This window comes from Falco punctatus, assembly GCF_963210335.1.
Source record: "Falco punctatus genome assembly, chromosome: 2".
NCBI lineage: Eukaryota > Metazoa > Chordata > Aves > Falconiformes > Falconidae > Falco > Falco punctatus.
In genome coordinates, this window is record NC_137581.1 from 94,756,759 (window position 1) to 94,780,159 (window position 23,401).

At 43.9% G+C, this 23,401-nt stretch overlaps 1 protein-coding gene and 1 long non-coding RNA gene across 2 annotated transcripts in view; one reads left to right on the plus strand and one right to left on the minus strand.

The window, feature by feature from the left end:
- LOC308059481 overlaps window positions 1-23,401 on the plus strand; it is a 199,387-nt gene that overhangs the window by 148,581 nt on the left and 27,405 nt on the right. The window lies entirely within an intron of this gene.
- Window positions 18,169-19,769, minus strand: TMSB4X (thymosin beta 4 X-linked). The gene is made up of 3 exons (XM_080376907.1): window positions 19,627-19,769; window positions 18,958-19,071; window positions 18,169-18,627 (listed from the first exon to the last, which is right to left on the minus strand). The coding sequence occupies exons 2-3, from the start codon at window positions 19,055-19,057 to the stop codon at window positions 18,593-18,595; spliced, it is 135 nt and encodes a 44-aa protein (XP_080233033.1). The 5' UTR covers window positions 19,058-19,071; window positions 19,627-19,769; the 3' UTR covers window positions 18,169-18,592.

Here is a 23,401-nt window from a genome sequence, read left to right on the forward strand (position 1 = left end):
TTGAACCAGTTGGCCAGACGTGGTGGCAGGATTTAAGTTGTTGCTCACTGAGGTGCCTGATGAAACTGGCAGAAACAACTTACATTACCTGTGACTCACCCCTCTATAAAGCCATGCCCCTTTCAGTTCCAATTGGTTTTTTTTTATACTGTCTGATACTTATCAGTTCTTGTGTTTTATTAGACTTCCAGGTCAAGGGTTTTGAACTTGTTTGTCACGTCTTATTGTGCAATAAAATTAAGTAAGCTGGCTTGACAGCACAAAATTTTGGTTTTCAGTGAGGATTTCAGTATTCCCTGCATCACATGTAGTTCTCCACATGTCTGAATGCTTATGGAGTCAGTACAGATTTCCTGTGTTTGGTTTATAACGTACCGGTTATATGCATCGTTCTTGCACCTACCAGGTTCCTTCTTCATGGTGTCTGACTCCATCATTTCACAGCCTTCTGCTATGTGAAACCTTAAACATTAGCCTGGCCGAGCTAGTATTTTTGGTTTATGTTTTATTCTGTGTAACTCTGGAAAACAGAGCTGAAAGGAGCTTTGAGAGGCCATAAAGTAGAAAGAGTCAACTCCAGCCAAATATCATTTAAATTAAGATCAGAAGTTAAGTGAAACTGCAAGCTCATAGCATCCCGGGACAATGATACCTGTAGAAGGAATATAATCCAAGTACACTTGTTGATATGGGTACAGGCTTGGGTTTGCAACCTCAGGCAGGAGAAGGATGCTTTTAGCTCCTTGGGTGTGTGAAGTCTTTGGTGGATAGTCTGTTCCAAACGTCAGAATCAGAAGGATGTCTCTGCCACTGGCAGTGAACTGATAGTCGTCATGGGACTGACAAATGAAAAATGATACTAATGCATCGGGTAAGAATGTTGAAATGCAAATAACGTATTTGTTCACCCTAATATTTTCACAAACTCTGAAATGCTGGAAGTTGAAGAACTGCTCAGTTGCCTTTGAGGCTGGTGTACCCATAGTCACTGCAGGAGGGTACAGTCACACATAACAAGATATGAACACAACTGAAGTTGTTATGTGACTGAGTATTGCCTGCCTGGTGTGAATTACACCTGGTGTAAATAGTCACCACATTGCCAGTATTCATCTCACTCTTTGGAGAAAAGGAATGACTGCAAGCCATAGGCCAAGCAACGCATTACAAGAAACACTGCAGCACTGATCTGGTAACACACCTGGTGAAAGAGCAGGGAAACAGTTCATGCTGTGATGATCATATGATATAAATTGTATATGGCTTCTGCTACTCAGTGCTCATGCCATACCCTAGCATGCAGCTGCTAGTTTCCTACCTTCATGCTATGCACTAAATTGTTATGGAATCATAGAATAATTTAATTTACAGAAGAGCTCTTCAGGTCATTTGATCTAACACCTGACTTAAAGCAGAACCGAGCCTGCAGTTAGAACAGAATGCCTGGGGTCCCTTGGAGCTTTGAAGATCTCCAGTGATGGAGGTTCCCCAACCTCTCTGTTTCCAGTGTTTGACTATCCTGATTGTCACAACCTTTTTTCTAGTATCTGACCAGTTGCAACTTGTAGTTGGGAAGACTGCCTCCATCTTCCCTATAATATCCTGTTAAGGCTGGGTTTGCTCCAGGCTGAGCAAACCCAGCTGCTCTTGCAGTCTTTCCTCTTATATCAAGTGCTCCAGTCCCTAGCTGTTCCCCATTGGATGTGCTCCAGTAAATCAATGACATTATTGTACTTAGAAGCCCCCCAAAACTTTTTCCCAGCTGCAATTCCCATCCTCCATTGTTTTCAAACTTGTAAGAAGATCAAGAATGGTTAATCTATTTATTTAAAGGAAATAAAAGAAAAAAAGTCATATAAGGGCACAATCCCTGGGCTCTCTCTTCATTTAGCATTAGACAGATGGCTCAGATTCCACCTGTGTCTCTGGAGGCAGATGCAGCCTAGGTCTAAATAGGGAGCTACTCAGCTGTGGCCATGTCAAATGCTGACCATATGTCACAACTGCTGGTGTCAAGGGGAAAAGGGGAAAATGGAGCTTTATAATCCTGCCCAAGTGTCCTGGAAATCAGCACCAGAGCCTCTCGTAGTGTCTTTGCTGTAGATCTTAAATGGACAAGGAATTTTTCTGTGGTCATCTGTCAGGTAAATAAGTTCCAGCAAAGGATAAAAGTCACCACAATATGTAGCATCTCCTAATGGCTTGTTCTGGAGTATAAACACCTTAATGAGAGACCACAGAAGCAGAGAAGCAGAACTGCCCACTTAGAAGACAGCAAAGTTCATGAGGAGGTAAGAATGTAAGCAGTAGCCCACACAGAGATGAGTACAGGAGGATGGGAGAGATGGCAGCAATTACATACCTACCTAGAATAATGGAAAAACTTAGACTGGTCCCTGTCCTTTAGAAGGAAATTTTTCTTGCCATTGGCTGTATGAAAGGCCTCAGCACTGTACCCACACACTGCTTTGCCTAAGAACTAGACCCCTGCCCTCAGCTAAATTAAGTGCTGTGATCTCACCCTTAGCCTTTCCAATAGTGTCTCTCAAGATGCATCCCTGGGTATTTCTAGTGATTCTACAGAGCCAACTTATAATACAATCAACACACAAAAATAATGCAAAATCACCATCACATCATTACCAACGACCTCCATACCAGCTTACTCCTTGAATAACATACCAAGAAAAGTAAATGTTTACAAACTAGACAACGATGGTCAGCAATGTCCAGACATCTGGAAGAAAGTACCAAAAAATGTGTATTTGGGGTGTCCCACTTCTCGGGTGCTTATCTTTGACAGAGAAGTTTTTTGGTGCTTATCAAAGCTGAGAGTCCTTTAATGATCTCAAGCTGGGCACCCAGAGTCACGCTCTGTCTTACTAGACAGCAAGAACATTTTAAGATGAGCTGCGAAAACATCTAAAAATAGAAAGTAATGGTTCTAAACACACTGCTACCTACATACCACTGCCACAAGTAATTGCCAGCGGCTGTACCACAGACACAATTATTATATCAGTGATGTCCTGGTGGTGGTCCAAAAATAATTGTACCATTGTTAGGCATGATTCAGGAAAAAAGAATCACTTTTGTAGCTGGAGAGAACCAAAGGGCACCACATCCATCTGCTTGCCTTATGGCAGGCTCAGTTTGCTATTTGTTGTGAGCGGCATAGTTTTGAATGTGACTCGCACCTCTCATTTTGCCCCTTGCCAGGGAGCTGAGTACTCTGAGTCAGGCGAGTCCTGTCACCCCCACTCGAGCAGCCAGTGTCAGGAAGTCTCACTAAGCACATAGGAGTAGGAGTAGAGGAGAACCCGCTTCCCAGAGGGTGCAAAGTACATGCTTAGCAGGCTAGAGAAGGTGCAAAGCACCCCCAACTGTGCTGTTCTGGAGCCTTCCTGAAGGCTGCTGCCTCTCCTTCCCTGCAGTATGGAGTCTGACGTTGCAGGAAGAGAGGGAATGGCAAATCCAGGAACAAACAGTCTAAAGGCAAGGGAACAAATAGCTGCTGAAACTGGAATTAGCATCTTGGTAGGAGGTTCAGAATAAACCTGTTACACTTAGCCTCTCTTGCAGCTATTTCAGAGAAGGAGGTTAGATCTAACAACGAACCCAGCAGGTAGCATACAGGAACGATATGGGCCAAAGTAGCAGCAACTCTCTCTTCTCTGTCACTTATTATAAGTATACTTACATAAGTATACTCATTATTTATCAAAGCCTAGAGTCCCCAGATTCTTCAGTATTACAATAGCCAAAATGACAGAGCACTTGCTAACTTATTTTAGCACCTTCAGAGAACAAAATAAGGTGGAAAGTAGAATCTCCTATTCAACTAACATGGAAAGCTGCAGTAGCACTGCAGGCACGTGGGCTTCACAGGGGTTCCAGCCTCTGCTGCTGCTGGAGGACCCCAGTCCTTCTCTCCTCTTCCCGCTTCCCACCCGCACCTCTCTGTTGAGCAAGCCTTCATGCAACCACCCAGAGAGCTGGAGCAGGGAAATGCTCTTGCCAGAAAAGAAAATGGTTTTGAGTGATAGTTTTTCATCTCAGTTGTGGTCACTATGTGCCCATACCAACAGCTGCGCCAGCCCAGTGAAGGGAATGGCAGTAGTGTGGATGTAATTCAGCAGGGTTTAGGAGTGAGAGGGAGGAGAAGGCAGGACTACTTACACTTAGCTTGTTGCTAGGCATGTAAGTATGGCCTAAGATGGGTGAAACCTGCTTGCTAGGCTGCTCCTGGGGACCAGAGCTGCAGCTAGTCTTCCCCTGGCATCATACCAACATCTGCCAGCATGTGCTCTCCTGTGCACTCGTCCCAGTACTGGCGTGCTCCTTACAAGCTGCTGAGGATACTTGTCACTGGGAGAGACTTTTGAAAGAAGGCAGGGACTTTTAAATCCTTTTCAAATTGCACACTTTAAACCTCCAGCAGAGCTGCAGAATCCTACATAGCAGATTTCAATGCTTGGTTTTCTGAAGTACCATTTTAGCCAGGATTCCAGGTGGAAAATTGAGGGTCTGAGATGCCAAGCACAAAATAAGTTCTAGGTAGGGAGAGCTCTGTCAGCTTGAAAGTGTTGGGCTGCCTTCCTCCTTTGCTTCATTACATTTCTGCACAGACAAATAGTTCCCAATATGATATTTCCCAGGAAGCCTGATGGCTAATGGTTCATAAAAATGTGTGATAAGGCTGCTTATGCCTTATAAAACAAAGGGAAGAATATCCAACACAACTACCCAATCAGACAAAATCAATTTCTAACTACTTTGGAGATACTTATCCATAGGTTTAGCTAATAAGAACAAAACCGGTAGAGTAGTTTCAAATAAAAGCTCATCCAAAATGGGACTATGGGAGCTAGTTTTTGCCAGAAGTAACACAATAATGTCAGAGAGTAACTGGGAGTTTTCCTAACTGTAAGGAAAGGAACAAAGAGGAAGGGATCTGAGAATGCCCTGTAATATAGAAATGAGCCGAGCCTCTCATAAATAGACAAAAATTGACCGAAGTACACACTGAATAAAGCCTTTAGTGAGTTACCTGCTGGAAGAGGTGAGGTGATGCTTATTCTCCAAGCCACCGTCATACCTACAGATCTCACTGCACCTGGAACAGCATGGTGACTCCATAGGGTCAGTCTGCTTTTTCAAATTTGTCCTGAGCCCCATTTTTAAATGCCCAGTTCTGTAAGAATGACTTTACAGAACGACTAGAACTCTACTGAAAGCCGGGTTTTCAATGCGTACGTGTGTCTAAATGCACTGGATGCTTTTGTAGATCTGTCCCTACCTGTGTGAGTTAACTGATTTCTGAAAGCCTATGTAAACATAGTGTACAAGATAGTCCAGGCACTCAGCACAGTTTACAGTGTAAACAAGAGAGGTGTCAGTGTAAAATTTTCCGTTTGCTTTGTTGTTTTTTTTTAAAAAAAGAAATACTAGTTGCTGATATTGTTAACACTCTGAGCACACTTTTTAATTATAAGATATGCACTACAGTCCCCTCCCTCAGTGGGTTTGCATGGATGCACTTGGATCCTTCTCTTTCATGGGAGCACTAGGGTCTATCCTTACAGACCAACACAAAGGAGCAGAGCATGAAACACTGTAAATCAGGAAACACATTGGAATAAGTCTAAGAAGTGAAAGAGAATGAAGGAGGAAAACCATATTCATAAAGGCAGTAGGGCTAGGCAAATGCTAAATAGTGTATATAATGGTATATTTTGCTCTATAAATGCTTCACATAACTATGAAGGTCTATACTTAGAACTTTTAAATGTAATAATCTGTAGGGCTGACATATATATGCTCCTAAATGCAGCATTCACTCAACATATGGAACTATATGAAATACTCTTATTAAAACAATTGCACAGGATCTAGAAAAAGCAAGAGATCATCAATTAAATCTTTTTATATAGGAGATCAGCCAAGCACACATTTTAATTCTTTTAAGTTACTGGGAGAAAACTGAGACAGTTAAAAATTAATGACAGTAACAACCCTTGATACTTGGTTAATTTCATGGGGGATTTATGACACACATATTTCATAATGTTTTTACTAAGATTGCATTGTCTAAAGTGGACTAAGTTTTTATGCTTTCACCCTGAAGTCAAAAGTTGCAATCAACCAAATATCCATACATTTCAGTTTTCACAAGAGAAAAAAACCAAGGCATTGCCCTGTCCCAGATTTCATCTTCAAAATTATGGAAATTCTAGATAATATTGGTAGCTGTTGAAATTATATCAAGAATATAAATCAAAGGAGCATACTGCATAACAAAGGTGTGCATTTGTGTGGTACAAAATCCAGTGTTGCTCTAATATGACTGAATGTTTACCATTAGGGTAAACTAACCAGAAGATCCAGTAAAGGGTAAGTGATAAAAGTGAGGTGCAATTAGAGACTCATAAGATATCATGGGGAAAAGGCAATTATTCCTTTCCAGTCCTATTATTTTGCTGCTGAGATATGACTTCCTACTGTGAAACGAAATCACTGGTCACAAATTAGAAAAGGATTAAAAAGATGAGAATAATAAAACCACTGTCTATTCAAAACTTCATTTAATCCTCATATATTCATGCCTGCTTTCTGAAGGTGGTAAAGTATGTATATTCTTGTCAATTAAACTACTGACTGAGTTAAAAGTGTGGGTTTTTCAAAAATCATCATTGCCTTAAGGGATAATGCACGTATGATCGAATGTCTGAAAAGCAAAGAACGAGCACAGTAGGACCTAGAGGAAATAAAAGGTGGTACCTCATGTGTCTAAGTGTTGATTTCATAACCTTTGTCTAGCTCCAGACAAACCTTGAGTTAGAAATGAAACATTTCTCTAAGCAATGACAGTGCAGTGCCAGCCTGTCTTCTTGTGTGGTGAGCGTGTTGCCTGTTGCTGAGGGATGAGAGAAGGAGGGACTGCTCTTCAGCGCAAACCAAACTCCTCACCCATGAGAGCCAGGGATGGCAATGAGTGGCAGGGATGGCAATGACTCCCACAGAAGCAACATTCTTTTCCTTCTGCTTGTAAAAAAGGCTGTCCGTGTTGGCACTTTTATTTTCCTAACCAAGTCTAGTAATATCAGGCAGTAAATGATGTGTCAAGACTCAGGGTGGATATATATTTCCACAGTTCCTCTGAGCTCCGTTCATGGAGCTATCCACCCCTCGCTAGTCCAGCTGAGTATTTGAAATGTAACCCACAAAACACAGAGTGCAATAACAGGCTCTTGTTATAACGGTATCTGCACCATCTGTTTTAGGATGGTTTGGTGATCTAACTTCTGTGCAATTTGAAAAATCAAAACTAGCAGACAAGTTCCCTTTTAAAGTCAATAGAGATGTCTGCAGTAGCAAGCTGAACATTTCCTTGCTTGTTGAGATAAAACGGAAGTATGGTTTAACTTCAAAACTATGTTAGCTTGGTTAAATACGTAGTAATTCTTAAAATATTACTAAGAATACTATATGCAAATTAATGGCCAGTTTTAATCTTCTATGTATATCATTTGCCTTAAGCAGCACTGTATACACTCTAATGAATTACACTGGAGAGGGTTCTTCATCTATCAAGTGCTGTAATGTTTGAATGTTCATAAGGGCTTGAGTATGTTTGGTTACCTTACTGGAAATACTGTTCTGCATATGAGGAAGGAACGTCTGCCTGTGATATGCCCCTTCTATGTAAGCAATATGCCGTGGACAAATTGTGCTGAATTTGTAATAATGGCCTTGTTACTGTCAAAAGCAAGAATAGTGGCTGAAGGCAGTGGACAGTCCATTACCAGATTAAAGATCTATACACTGCATCTATGGAAGAAGCAATCTGTAAGGGCCCACTAACATCAAGACATATGACAAAGGGTAATTTCTCAGACTTCATTAAATCTATTGAAAGGAGTCAGTGTATATGGCTGAAATTCAGCATGATGTTATAAATAATTCACATTTGCAAAAACCAGAGCACAGGCCTTGATCACATAATAAATTGATTTAACTGAGCAGAGAAGAACTGAGTACTTAATCCTGGCAAATCTTTGTTCATCAGTGCAGTGTTTACTCATGTGATTAGTCCCACCAGTTACTGCCACCTTTATGCAGCCTGGAACATGCCCATCCCATAAATAGCTCTCCACATAGGAGTGGACAGCGATGTAAACTGCTAGTGATTTCTTTATAATCATAAGCTTTTATTAGTTTGTTCTCTCTAGTGGCCTATTTTCTTTTAACACCGATAGCATTTTAGAAAGATACCATGCCTGAAGACGCGTGTGATTAAGATGCCTGTAATACAGCACTGATGTAAGCTATATTACTTCTGTATAAAAATCAATAACAGGAAATTTTAAAACAGATGTTAAGTACTGCACGGTACTGTAGTTTACTATCTGTCTTTTAATGCTGCATGTATCTTTGGATACAGCTCTGTGTGAAGGATGATGGGCAAGATGCTTTGTCCGAGGAAGAGCAGTGCTCCAGGTAGCCCCCTCCTTGCTGTCTCTGGGCCAGCAGCAAGTAGCAAAAATGATCAGCTGCTCTAGATCACTGGCCAGTGCTGGGCACGAGGGGATGGCCCTTTCTGCCTGCCCTGCTTTGTGGGGATGTGCAAAGAAACTTGCCAATGGCAAGACTCTAGCTGGGGCTTGCTGCTGTCTTGGATGTATCCAGCTGAAGTTCAGGTTGCCCTTACCCATCACCTGTGGCTCCATTTTGTTGCCTGTACTGGGGTGGACTCCTACAAAGTCCTGCAGAAGTAGCAGTGGTCATAGCCACTGAGCAAGGCAGTGGTGACAACAGAAAAACCTCGACCAAATAGCACAAGCCTTTTTCTCTTGGCATTTGGAAGTACACTCCATTTGGAAATTGCACGTGTGTGCAATTGGAAATCACACACACACACACACGTGTGTGTCTGTGTGTGTCTGTGTGTGTCTGTGTGTTGTTACAAAGGGGTGTCACAGTCATTCAGGCCAGTTTTGCATCGAGTCGAATCCTAACCAACAGCAAAGCTGTTTCTTGTCCCTGCTGACTCTTAGAAGAAGTGGCAATGATTCACTGGACTGTGCATGGAGATTTCATACATGTTTACCTTATTATATATCCCAGCCATGCTACATACAGTCTGTTAGCTTATGGCACTGCTGACAAGGACATACAGCACCTCCACATCCCTGCTGTGCAAGATAAGCATACAGTATTGATATAAAATGTAATTGATTTCACTGGCACATCCTGACCTGCAGCTCACAGGCAACATACTAAAATAATTCAAAGGGATCAATAATCTGCTATTAGACTGCAACTATTAATATGCAATATTGCTCTTTCAAAACTCCCAGTGAACAATTTGCAATGGCTTCCTTTCTTTCTCTATAACTTCAGCCTCCTTTCTTTCTCCTTCCATATATATCCCTCATATATACTTGTCTGAGCACTCCTGGAGGATGACATGTAGGAAAAAAAGGTATACTGAGACATAATTACACTGGTATAGCTAACAAAAAAGGCCTAGATGTTTCAAATGTCAGTAGATCTGAAGATGTGTGGGCAGGATTTACAACACTAGTATGTTGCCACTGGTAACTGACTGCATTTTTAACCTTCCCACTGCTGGCTAGCAGCATGAAAGAGGGTAAGTCTAGGGACTTAGCATTAGAGATAAACAAGCTCATTAAACAACATCTAAAACTTATTGTTTTGAAGCTGAGCCAAACAAGGGGAAGGACGGCACAAAGGTCAAATAAGAGCTCTTTCTTACTGTCATGCAGCCTACACAGCACCTAACCCTTCCAGTTTGCTGATGTGCCAGCTGCTTCCTCTGCTGGGTCAGCCCAGAGGCATCAGTTTTTGTTATTCCAGAAAAAGGGGAAAGAAAAGAGTGAAGCTTTTTCTGGGAGTATTTTAAAGGCATAGCCATCTCAGGCAGAAGCTATTTGATGGAGTCCCACTGTCAAAAAGTTGGCAGCAGCCTCCTGCTGCGAGTGAGCGATTTGGAGACACCAAGCAATCTGACAGACTATTACGCTGTATAATGGAGTCAGACACACAAGCTGAAGTAGGGAGTAGTTGCTGGCAGGGGTGGTACACGCACAGTTTGGGTATGATGAGCGAGGCCTGAAGAGAAGACCAAGCTTCCTGGGCATGTAACAATGGTATTATTAGGGTGCCTATCCAGAGGGAGGCGGACAAATTTAGAGAAGGGAACAGGATTCGGTGAAAAAGAAGAATATGTGAAAGGAGATAGCAAGAACAGAAAACCTTGAGATATGCAATTGTACTTTGTATGTCATGCAAAGAGAGGGGATACTCCCATTCCTTCTGAGAAGTGCTTGTTGCAACAGAGTCCTGCCTAAGAGGCCCCATACAAGCTGGTATCATAAACTGGGAGGAGTTACAAAGGACTAAAACTATGTTATTACCCTTAATTAGGCACTCAAATAAAAAATGCCCTGATGTGCATGTGCCTTAAACATCTAGAAAACTCCCTGAAATGAATGGAACCACTCCTGCTCAGCACCTCGGCATTTCATTGGGCTTTTACTTCAGCAAGGAGGGAAATTTCACAGGAAGCTGTGAGCATTCCAGCTGCTCTGTTATCGTTATCCCTAAATATCCATTTAGGAGTCTTTCAAGCTACCAAATTGCAAATTGTGTGAAACCATTCCTGGTCTCAATGCACTGCTGTTTTTTTTGATCTCAGAGAGCACAAACCGTAGATACATAGAAAAAAGCCACAGCGTGGCCTTTGCTGAAAACAAACTCTGTGCCTATCAGCTCACCAAGTCCAGCTGAAAAGGATACAGAAGAGATGATGCTCGTGCTGCAATCATGTGTCTAAACAGCTCTGTTCCATTTAAAGACCTTTCGGAGAATGCCAGACTGTTCCTAGTTTTAACCTTTAAAATGCAGCAAGGACTTTGAGAGCTACTTTGGCATTTCTCAGTGTAACTCACACCTCCCACATACAGCAGACATGACTTTATTAAGCAAAGCATCAGGAAAGCAGCCATATATGGGTATGCACAGCCTATGGACCCCTGTACAAGGGCGCATCTCTCCTGGAAAGGTTTTTCACCTATGTTCCTCTTGGCATCACACTAACTCCTCATGCAGAGAAGTGGTGTCATCTATAATAGCCTCAACCACTTTCAGAGTTTCCCCTTCCCACCTCCACTTAATGCCGGCAAGCCAACTACCAAAAGCAAAGTAGGCAGCAGATTTTTCTGTGTCTCCCAGAGTGGTAATTAAAACTGCTAAAAAAAAAAAAAAAAAAAAAGGAAACGTGAAGTTCTTCCTGAGAGCGATGTTCTCTGTATTATCCAAGAAAGCATCAGCTGCTTTTGTAGTCACAAGCTATGGAGATGAGACTGTCTGGGATCCTTCTGTCCTGCCCTAACATGTCAGTGTGGTGGTGTATAGCTCAGCCACTAGGAGTTGTCTTATTCCTAATTCATGCTGAAGCAATACTGTGGAACCAAAATCATTGATGCCTTTATCAACTCACTTTATTTCTTGTAATGCTTTGTTTGCTACCACTGGGGAATAGAACGTTTGTATAAAGCTCATTGGTATTGCTTTCTCATGGAAGTAATTTTAATATGCCCTTTGCTGATAACTTTTCATGGGACCTTTAGCCTTTGACTTGATCTAAGGACAAGATTTTTTTTAAGATCTAGGCACCAGGCTCCCTATGAAGAGGCCCTGGTGAGGCCACATCTGAGTACTGTGTCCAGTTCTAGGCTCCCCAGTTCAGGAGAGATAAGGAACTACTGGAGAGTGTCCAGCAGGGAGGGCTATGAAGATTATGAGGGGACTGGAGCATCGCCCCTATGAGGAAAGGCTGAGAGAGCTGGGCCGGTTTAGCCTGGAGAAGAGAAGACTGAGAGGGGATCTTATCAATGCATACAAACATCTTCAGGACGAGTAGCAAGAGGGCAGTGTCAGGCTCTTTTCAGTGGTGCCCAGTGACAGGACAAGGGGCATCAGGCAAAAACTGCAACACAGGTAGGGCTTAAGCATTTTACATTACTTCTCTGTATGGCTGAAACTTCATAACTGAGGTGACAGGAAAGCTGGATAGAAATGTTAAAATAAAAAAGGCTCAGATGCCCTGGGCAGCATCCTGAGGTGCCCCTGTGATATTGCCAGCAGTGTGCACCACTGAGTGACACTGTGGGTGATTTGCCCACCCCATCCCTCTTCATGAGAATCAAAAATGGTTCAAATAAACCTGCTGTGAGCCTGGAGGGTGGTCAGCATGCTGAAGATGGTTTCTGCTTTGGGAATGTAGATGCTCAGAGCTGTGTCCACTTTTCTGTCTGGGGATGTCACTCTGACATGGTCTCCTTTTCCTCCCCACTGGTTGCTTTTGTTGCACATTAAGAAAAAGGTGCAATGCAAAGAATGGACTTTCTTGAGCAATTCTCTCTCAGTACTCCTCTCTGGTCTTTTGTTGTTTGTTGTTTGTTTTTTTTTTTTGTTTTGGTTTGTTTTTTTTTCCTTTGGTAGAGGCTCTGCTGCCCATGCAAAACCTAGAAACCAAAGATAAATGTTACTAATAAGCCAAATGGTGAGGATACATTGAATCATTGGGCCATTGCATGCATGCAAAGGCACAGCTGCATATAGGAAGTCTGGCATAGTCCTCGGGTGAGACGGGAAAGCAGGAGGTCACATTTTAAAGGCAGACTATAATCTGTTGGAGCCTTGGGTCTACTTCGAGTACAACTCAGCTTTGCTTGCTGCAGGCAGTCCCCATTCAGACTTGGGATTTTACCATATCTGCGCCCATGAGTCAGCTCTGTTCGTGCAGGAACAGTTTTTTCACTACACGTCTTCATATCCCTAGTTTCACAACAGGCACCAAGGTGCTATCATGCTATCATAATACCTTGAAAAAATAATAGTGATAAAGTCCAAGCAGGTATTTCTTTGGCCAACTTCACTGGACACCAGCATCCAAACTAGTATCTTATTTTTATTGTCTGAGTTTGATGTGGTCACATCCTTTGTAAGTGATCAAATCACACACATGACATCATGGAAATGACTTAGAGATTCTGTTCTTCTACTTGGTTCACACCTTGGTTTTGATATTTATAACTGTATAGTTTCAGAGAGGACCATAAAAGCCTCTGAAGCTGACCTAAATTTAGTTTTCATCCGTAGCGTTGTCCAATACCAAATTAGGACCCTTGGGAGTGGTAAGCAAGTCTTATGAGCCCCTTGCCAAAAAGCTGACATTTCCATCCTTCAGGAAATAACATACCACATCAGACCTTGTACGTATTAATACTAACTGCTATTCCTACTGCACAGTGAGTCAGTGGCATTTCTGAAAGGCAGTGCCCAGTTTAGGGGGAAGGATGAGGAATATCCCTGTTGGCTGAATTTTCTTATATGGGCTAGATGATATAGAACAGGTGAGGTGAACCAAGATGCATGAAAAATTAATCCACAAGTGCTTTTTCAGATTATTATGTAGTTCCAAAATCCTCTACATTATCTTGCATCAAAATCCAGCTGTGCAGAGGGCCTTAAAGATAAATTCCAAAGCTGCAAGTTTGAAGAAATATTCCTCCATTTCAAAACATTTTAAAATGTTATACCTGAGTAATATAAGCCATATTATACATAGTTATATGTCAGATGGAAAGGAAGCACGATTATAGGAAATACAACATAATGTAGTATCTATGAAAATTTGTAAAATACATTAGGTGAGATTCGAACCATCTCAGAGCCTGAATTTCATCCTTTTGGCCTAGAGAGAAGTAGATTTCAGCTAGTTCATCTGTCTTATTTTAGAGACCTCAATGTTGCTTCAAACCATTATTTGGGATGACTAAATTATTCATGGCAAATACAGAACGTGCATATGCATTCCTCTTCTTGAGTTTTGGTTTTGTTTTTTTTGGTTTTGGTTGGGTTTTCTTTTTTCCATTTTCAAACACATCTCTAGTCAGTTTGTAAGTGTACTCAATATTTACCCATATGCAAACAAAGGGCACTGCAAATATCTGTTCATGTAATATGCAATGTCTACAAAGTCACATGAGATTGTTTCTGGGCCCAGATTTCAAGCCCTGGACCACATGCCAAAGATAAAATGATTAGAATGACAGTAGCGGCGAAAAGTTTCTTCATCACCAAGAAGCCTTTGGTCAAAGGAATAATGATTTTTTTTTTTCAAGACAGTGTTCTGGTTGGACATGTGAATATTTGGGGACTATTCAAATGCTGGAAATATATTGAAATTAGAGTAAATCCATCGATTCATTTGCAAAATATTGGTGAAAGAAAAATTGATGTTAGATAAACAGTAACTCCAGAGCCATCAGAAACTCTGAGGCCACTGGAATTCTGAATTAAAAACAAAAAAAAGAAAAAAAAAAGACAGAGATTTACTTTTTACAGTCTCACTTTGTCATTCTTTCATATCATGGCCTGAAACTAATGCTATAGATTTGATTCCGCTTTGCCGTATCAGCATCCTCTTACTGTGAGTGAGCAGTCGTTGGAGAATCTTTCAGTTGCCAATTCTCATTACATTGCCTGAATCATGTCGTGCCTGACAGTTTTCATAAAGCCCAAGCTCCAGGAGACTAAAAAATCTCCTGAGAACCCCAGCTTTTGAGTGCAAGGAAAAAAAGGAATGTTGTAGTCCTCGTGATTGCAGAAACAAGAGAAAAAAATTATCTTCGCTGTGCTCCCAATATGCTGAAGGCTTATTAACCCGGAGGCAAAATGAAACATCTCTCAGAACCCACTATGTTTGATTTTTTTTTTTCTAAGCTGGAAGAAGAGAAAGTCAAAAGGAGGTCTGACGTTTTTGAAACCTGGTAAAAGCAATACTGGAATTCAGGTCATTAACTTCAGCTGAAACAGAGAGAAAAATGGGCGCTTTCTTGTCATAAGTCACAGAATTTTGAAATAGGTGTATGGTAAAGAAGCAGAGCTTTTTAAAAAAATCATCGTATCACAGGGACAATAGCAAATTAATCTGTCAGACAGTGTATAAATAATGGATAAACATTGTCTGGAATTGCCTTTTTCCAAATTAACAAAATAGCCCATTTTATTTACAATTTGGCTGCCTTGCCTGTTGAATTGAAAATGCACAAAGCTGGCGCATCAGATGATCTCACAGAAGGCAGCTCTGCCAAGACTGCCATAGGTTGCTTTGCATAGTCATCCTACTGTATATCAACAAATAAGCATGAGCTGCATTTCTTATTTCTTCACACCCCTTTTAGTATCAGCGCCGTGGAATTATTGCACTGAGCGCTGTATTATGTGCTCATTGTATTTTATATGATGCTTGGATTAGCGCACAGTTCCTTATTTAATAAAACTGTGTTGTGCTGCAGTTGTATGTGGCAGCCATATATGATTACAATACACAATAGGAACTGCTCATTTCTACACTGTTCCTAGGGAAGTAAAGGGTTACTAGGGGAAGTGGTGTTTTATCACACATTCAGCATTGCACAAAAATAGCCTAGAAGACCAAAATGTTTGCATTAAAGTCTCCACACTTCTGTAATTAATTTAACTCCACAATGATCTATTTTGGATATTGTTAGCGTATGCTTTCTGTCCAGTATATGCATAGTTAATGACATGTGGGGAGGTGCATGAGACAGATATAAAATCTTTTCTTAAATATTGAGAAAGGAAGAATTTAGTTCAGTACTTGAGGGCTGAGCTACACACCATGTAGCCTTGGTGGAGCTGCCTCTGCTGGGGGTGGGGAAGCAGCACACCAGACACTGTAAAGCCTTCATCTTGTAGGACTGGGATAATGTGACTGCACAGCGTGTGAGATCAAAAACCATATGTGCCTTTCTGTATCTGATGACCCTTTTTCATAACCAGGTTTTGGGCTGTATTTTTTTTTCTAGCCAGTTTGTTGATGGTGAAAGTTTCTAGACTGACAGTTGAAGAGATTGGTCTCCTTTATTAGCCACAGCCAGCAACCCGTGCAGGCACAGCCCTGAATATTAGAATCGATCCACCCAAGCCTTCATGTTTCATGCCATCAATTCCATTGCTGTAAAATAGGCTCAGATGTGACCACCTCAATGTTGCCTATGCAAAGCATGGCAAAGAGCTGCCACGATTTTCTCTGAATATATGCAAAAAGCTGAACAAGGAGCAAAGCAGGAGATAATAGGCTCCAGCAATTCCTAGATTTGACCTGGAAGATTTATTTTCTGGTTGATTTTGTATTTTGTTCAGCCCTTGATGCCAGAAACAGAGCTCCTAAAAGCAGTAGTAGGTTATTGCTGCATCTCCTGAAAATCATCTCTTACCACATGCCTGAGGCCATCAGGCATGTCGCAAATGGTACCCTCTGGCCAGCACTGTCTTCTGATGTCTTTGGACTTGTAATTCTGAAGTCAGAGGCTGCCTATCTCATTATGGCTTTGCTGAACTACACTGGCGTACACTTTTGTTGACTTACACCAGGCTATGTATATCTCATGCTTTGCCTCTCTCAGAAATATATTGCTTTGGTTTTCTTCCCATAGGTGAATCCGCAGTGAGCAAGTGCTCGCCTCTACTCATTTGCTCACGTACAGTTCAGACTGTGTGCTTTTGAATTTAGTCATGTTACATCCTGTGTTACCTGATTAAGATCAGTAGCTGGGAGTTGATTGTTTAATTGACTTTTCAGAAAATCAACTAGAAGTTTTCTACATCTTTCCCATTATATGAAGGGAGTAAGATGAAAGCTTGAAATATTTACAAGCGCAAGAAATGGTTCACTTCATTCCTGAACTCACCAGCTTAAACTAGCGTGGAGGTCCTTACACCACCAGGACTTCCCAAATTTTCCCATGGACTGGATCAAAACATCTCAGGCTTGAACCCTAGCTTCTCATCTAACACTCCATCCTACAAGTTTTCCACTGCTGGAAGGCTGAGGGCTGCACCTCAAGCACAAGGCACCCCTGGGCTCCCTCCTCCTCCAGCAGCACAGACATCCACCAAACCTCCGAGCAGAGAAGCCCCACCACCCCCACTGCCCCACCACCCCCACTGGTATAAACTCAATGACAGTTTGCTGCTGCAGTCAGATGCTGCACAGGAGAGGTGGTAGAATGAAACCCCAAAGCTACGTGACCCCATCAAGCCACCAGCCTCAGCAAAACCCAGGCCTCCCCAGAGGGACCGATTCTGCTTTATAGGAACTGGCTACAACAAATATAGGCTCAACCCGTTAAGATAAAAGTACAGCACTGCAGAACTATGCTCACCACCCTCCTACAGGCTATCTGACAGCATTTCTTCCAGAGTGTTACTCACTCACTTTAAAGTGCAGTGAGTAGTGGATGAAATACATGACAATTGAAGTCAACTCCTACTGATCACAGGTTTTACCCACTGTCATTTGAGGAAAAATAACGAAAAAGCATCCCAGGCCCGAGTGAACTGCTGTAAAGCAGTGGTGTGGAGTGTTGCTATTTGCATACAGGGTTTATCATCTTAATTTTTTGTTACCGTAACATTTTTGCTACCAAACAGTTAATTATGAATTAATGAAAGTGTAGCTTTTAATACTAATTTGTAGGACCGGGTAGCCATTAAGAGATTAAAAGTCTTCAAAATACGAACAGTATTTTCTTAAAATGGTTATTTGCATGGGACACCAACCACTAAAATAGCTTTGATATAGTAAAAATCTTGAACTTAAAGTTACATTTTCCTTATATACTGTATCAGCAGAACAAGCCTTAATTATTAACTAAACCAATTACAGATTTATACAACTGAGGTTGAATCTCTGCAACAGTACAGAAGGGTTCTGAGTACAAGAGCTATGCTATGGGTGGGGCAAAGCAACAAATGTCGCAAAATTTTTTTGCCTTTATCAATCTCTACATTAAATACTAAAGAAATATTTAAAGTGATATACTCACATGGTAACAAATTAAAGACATGCAATTTTTTACTGAAATGTTTCTAAAAGCTAGCTTCGAGGATCACAAATTTATCTATTGGTGAGAGCACGTATTGAAAAAAATGAGAATGGTGATTGAGGCATCTCCAAAGGTTTTATAGTATCCCGTATTGTCTCAGTACCGGCTTTTATGCTTCGTATCCTTTGATACAGTTCTCCAAATAGAGGACATAAATACCATCCAGATTTTAAAACATTTTATTTGCATATTAAAAAAATTGTGCATTCCAATAATTAAAATCATTTGAACAAAAAAAAAAATGGCACTCGATTAACTGCATTTTACAGCTCGCAGGACCTTGGTACAGCTTTGCATTTATTCGTGTGTTACTCTAGTTTACTGTAGTCCCACCCAAGTTCTTCTTTCATCAACATGCAAGCTCTTTCATGCCACCAGGACCAAAGCCAGACAGGCAGAGGGAAAGGCAGCGCCTTCATTCAGTGTCAGTAGTTCTCTCTATTCTTTTGATGTGAAAGGGGCAGTACAGTCATTTTAAACTTTATCCAACCTCTTTGCATCTTACAAAGTTAAACAGCTAAAAGAAGTAAAATAAGAAGGCAATGCTTGTGGAATGTACAGTGCATAATTTGGAAGGGCTGATTTCATTACGATTCACCCGCTTGCTTCTCCTGTTCAATTGCTAAAAAGGGGGAAAAAAACAGAAAAGGAGAGAAAAAAGAATGAAGATCAAGAAGCTGAAACGCATTCATGTGACAATTCCTACGATTTGTAAAAATGTATCTATCTATCTATATCCACCTCAAAAGAGAAAGGTAAATAATTGTAAATACCGCGCTACTAGGCGGTGGGTTCAGGTTTTCGCTGTCTGGCACAGCCACAGCCCTGCACCCCCGCTGCAGCCCCGCACCCACCGCCCCCTGCTCCCCCCCCCCCCCCCCCCCGGCCCCTTTGTCTCCTCCCGCCTCCCCCCGCCCCCCCGCCCGCCCTCCCCGCCGGTGCCCGCACTCACTTTCTTTTGAAGGCAGCGGGTTTTTCTCTTGCGTCTCTGTCTTCTTCAATTTGGACTTGTCAAATTTCTCGATCTCAGCCATGTCTGGTTTGTCGGACATGTTGGCAGGTGACTCTGCGCACACAAGGAACAGACCGTCACCCCCTCGCCGGCTGCCCGCGCCCCCCGCCCCCACCCCCAGCGCGGGGACCCGCCGCCGCGGGAGCCCGGAACTCGGCGCACGCCGAAAATACCGCGCTTAATCCCCGGCATATTTAAAAGTTGTTTTAAAAAGCGTTAATTTAATCCACCATCAAAGGCGGTGCAGCTCGCCGCCAGCCGCCGCCGGGGGCAACTCCCAGTCCCTGCGCGGAGCCGAGTACAATAGAAGGGAAGCGCCCGGCGCGGACCGTGTTTTTAACTCATTAAGGGAAAATTAATTTAAAAATAAAGCCCTGGAACAGCAACAAAGCCGGCTTGCGGCTCGCACGCCACCGCCCTGTAGCGGTGCGTCCCCCAGACAATAGCCCCCTCCCCCCCCCGGACAATAGCCCCGCGCCCTGCCCTACCCGCGGTCCCTCCCCGGCAGGGGTACCGGGCAGGGGGTCGTAGTGCCTGCGCTGGGGGACCCGGGAGGGGAGGGAGGGGGGAGGGGGGGAAGGGAGGGGAGGGGGGTGCGGCGGGACCCACCGGTATTGCCGCGCGGTGATGCTCAGCCCCGCCGCTCGGTGCTGCCGCCGCTCCGCACGCCAGTATAAAGGGCGCTCGCTGGCGGGGCGGTTTTATCCCCGCGCCTATGCAAATGACGGTGATGTCACCCGCTAACCATTTTGCCGCTTTCCGCTCTTTTTCTTTTTTTTTTTTTTTCTTTTTTTTTTTTTTTCTGCCGGCTTCCTTCCCGTCCCTCCACCGCCCAGCCCGCCGCCCCCCCGCGCACACGCACACAAGACTACAGACACACACGGGCACACACGCCCGCCCGCCCGCCCTTAAAGCCGGAGATCGGCCCGGTGCCGGTCCCCGCCCCGGCCGCGGCTGGCGGCAGGCACCCCCGCGACGGCCCGGTGAGGGGGGCGGCCGCTGCCCCCGGCTCCCTGGCCCCCGCCCGTCCTGCCCCGCCGCCGCGGGGCCGCGCAGGGCAGGGCCGGCCGGGGCGGGCAGGGTCGGGCGGGCGGGGGCAGCCGCAGCCACCGGGCACCTTCCGCAGCGGCCGCGGGCTGCGCCCGGCGCGGGGCTTGCGGTGGTTTGGCTGCGGCTCTGCCTGCCCCTCTCCCGCTCGGGCAGTATCAGGTCGCTGGTTACGTTACTGAGATTTCCGCATGTAGAAGGAAGAGACGAAACCCTCGCCCCTTCAGAGCTCCGGGAGCTGCCCGCCTCGCTGCCCCCTTCCTCCGCTGCCCTTGCACCCCTGCTGCAGGGAGAAAAAGCCCTTAGGCTGCCCCCGCAGCCCCGCTGCGCAGGGCTGAGCGAGCCCGCCGCCCCCGGGCCAGGCCACGCTTCGGTGCCGGCCCAGCAGACAATAGCTCCGGCCCTGCCTCCCCGCCCGCTCCCGGCAGCGGCTCGGCCCCGGCGGGGGCACCGCCCGCACGGCCCCGGCGGCCCTGCCCGTGCGGGGGAGGGCCGGGGCTGAGCCCGCCGTGGGTCCCGGCCGCAGCGCCCCAGATGTCCCCAAGGGCTCGCTCGGGGGGTTCAAGCAGCGCGCCCCGCGCAGCAGCCGGCCCTGACCCTGCACCCTGCCTGCGGGGGGGCAGCCGGGGGCGCACGGCACGGGTGGCTGGTCCCTCTCTAGATCGCCGGGTAATAAACGGAATTATTCCCGTGAAAAAACTGCCACGGGGAAGGGGGGGGGGCGGGGGGGAGAGAAGGGGGGTGTATGTGCGCGTGTGCGCGTGGCTGAATGACAGGGAGCCGGGGAAATCTGCGCCTTTGTCTGGCAGCAGCCCCGCCGGGAGCAGCCACGCTGGCTGTCAAGGTGTGAGGTGGGACAGGAGCCGGCGCCTGGGAGTTCTGGGACATCTGCATGGACCCCATGGAGCCTGTGGCTCCTTGCTCCCTGCCCTGAAGCAGGGCGTCTGGTGCAAGGGTGATTGCTGATGCATTAAAAACCCCAAATCATAAACGGTATTAATACACACAAGGAGAACTGTAAATACATTTCAGGAAATTCCCTGCGGATGATGCTTCCTCAGTTTTGTGGCTGGCCTCCCTCCCTTGGCTGGCCATTTTTCATTGCATTTCCAGAGCTGTAATTTCAAGGGGGTAAAATCTCATCCCCATGGCGGTCCCAATAAAACTTACAATAGCAAACCAGGATTTCCAGTCAGCCCAGAATCTTCCTAAAGCCGAGCTCCTTCACGTTTGGAGGTGTGTATAAAGTCTGGTTTCCTCCTCTAGTCCATGAGCACCACCATAATTGAGGCGAACAGAGCAATGGTGTGAGCTAAAAGTATTCCTGTGATCCAGGCACTCTGCGAGACTGAAGGCCAAAGGAATTGCTTAGGAAAAAAATGACAAGGAATATATCATATAGTTTGGGAATATTCACAGATTTTCATAATAACATCATTAAAAGCGTTCTCAAGGGATCCTCTGTGTTGGATACTGGCTAACTCTCCTAGCTTTTGAGCGAGTTCTGTAAAATGAGTTTATGGCCTTTTACCACTTTGATGCTTTTGAGCATTGAACCTGGTGACTAGGAATTCTGAAATTTCTCTGATGATTAGTTCATCAGCATCCCCAGTGATGTTACAGCTTCAGATTTTTCAGTTTTGCCAAAGATATTTTTTTTTTGCCTTTTAAATGAGACTAAAGTTAATTACATATTTCTTTTGAATTGTTTTCTGTGGCTGCTGCCGTTGCTTACCCATGTGTCTGAGGAAATCAGTATTCCCCTGACTACAACGCAGGCAATGCACTCCTGAAATTAAAGAACAGTGAATGTTTGGGGGACTGGGGTCTGCTTTTTCAGAAGCCATTTGTCCTGTAGCAGTACTGCCTTCTTTTGCCTCTGCTCATTTTCTGACAGAGCCGCAGATCCCTTAAATCAGCGTGACCCACCGCCTTAGATGGAGCTTTGCTACTACTTGCAGACCAGGCCCCTTTGCTGAGTATAATTATAGTTCTGAGAGATGGAGACAAATAAAAGATTTACACTTTTGCTGCTTCTTTGCCTTCCTGTCTCTCCTTTCTGATGGATCAATACTGAGATAGTCACAGATAGTCTGAGATAGTCTTAGAAAAGTCGTTTGTACTTTACTACATATATGAAGAAACTATTGTCCCACTGAAGTGAAAATGAGGGTGTTGCATTCTGGTGGCAGGACATGGGCTAATTTCTGTAAGAGTAAATCCTCTTTCTAGCATTTTGTATTAGTGGTATAGCTACAAAAATAGCATATCTCCATGTCCTTTTATGTTTGCTTCTGTTGTTATTTGGAGAATGCGGGGAAGGTACATGTTCATACAAGACCGCACCATGTCAAGTAACTTCTGGGGATAATAAACTCCAAAGCGTGCTTGGATGGGGCAGAACTGACATCCTCAATAAATGTCCTAGGCCACATGACTGAAGGGATAGCTAGCTTAGTAATTCTTATTTTGGGTATTGATGAGCCGCTCCATTATTTTATTGCTTTATTGGGTTTTGTGTCAGCAGTTTCTTATCACGATTATTTTTAAAAAAATCAGCCAACAAATATTTGGTGGTATAGCACCCTGCTAATCATGCCTCTCTCAGTCATTTGCATGTTAAAGGAGAGCAGTTTTCAGCACATTGCTGATCCCATTTGCAAGAAGGAAATTGGACCCTGGTAATATAGTTTTCAGCTAACACCTCTGAGGGTTGAACTAGAGCAAGGCTGCAAGTTCTTTCATGCCTTCTAGGAAATTCACATTGTAGAAAAGTTAGTAAGTGGTTATCCATAGTCTTGTGTCTCATTTGTATGTCCGTGTTTGAAGCCGTGTAGAAAAAGTGAACACTCCTTTTCCAGGTGAGTGTGTACTGCTCCCTCCTGTTTGCGAAAATGTGATGATAAAAGACATGCTGAAGGCCATGCAACAGGGGCTTCATCAGATATTAACAGATGTCAGCAAAAGGGTCTGTGTCTCAGATCCACTTCAGGGGGCTTTTCCTTGAAGTCTACTTGGAGGCTTTTGAAACATGATCAGGAGCACAAATCTTCTCACCTTATGCTAATTCTGCCATGGAGTCTGTGCATTTATAAAAAAAAAATAAAATAAAAATTAGGGGAACATGAAATGTCTATGTGACAAAGCACCCCAGATTAATTCCCATCTCAGCTTTCTTATTCATAATGGGATCCCAGGCACATCAGATGACTAGTAAGGTAAAAATAAACTCTGTATGTAAATTTCTCAATCATATGGAAAATAAATTAATGGAAGAGAAGCCAAGTGATTGTTTTCCAGGTCTCAGTTTCACATGTGAAATCTTCTTTTCACATGC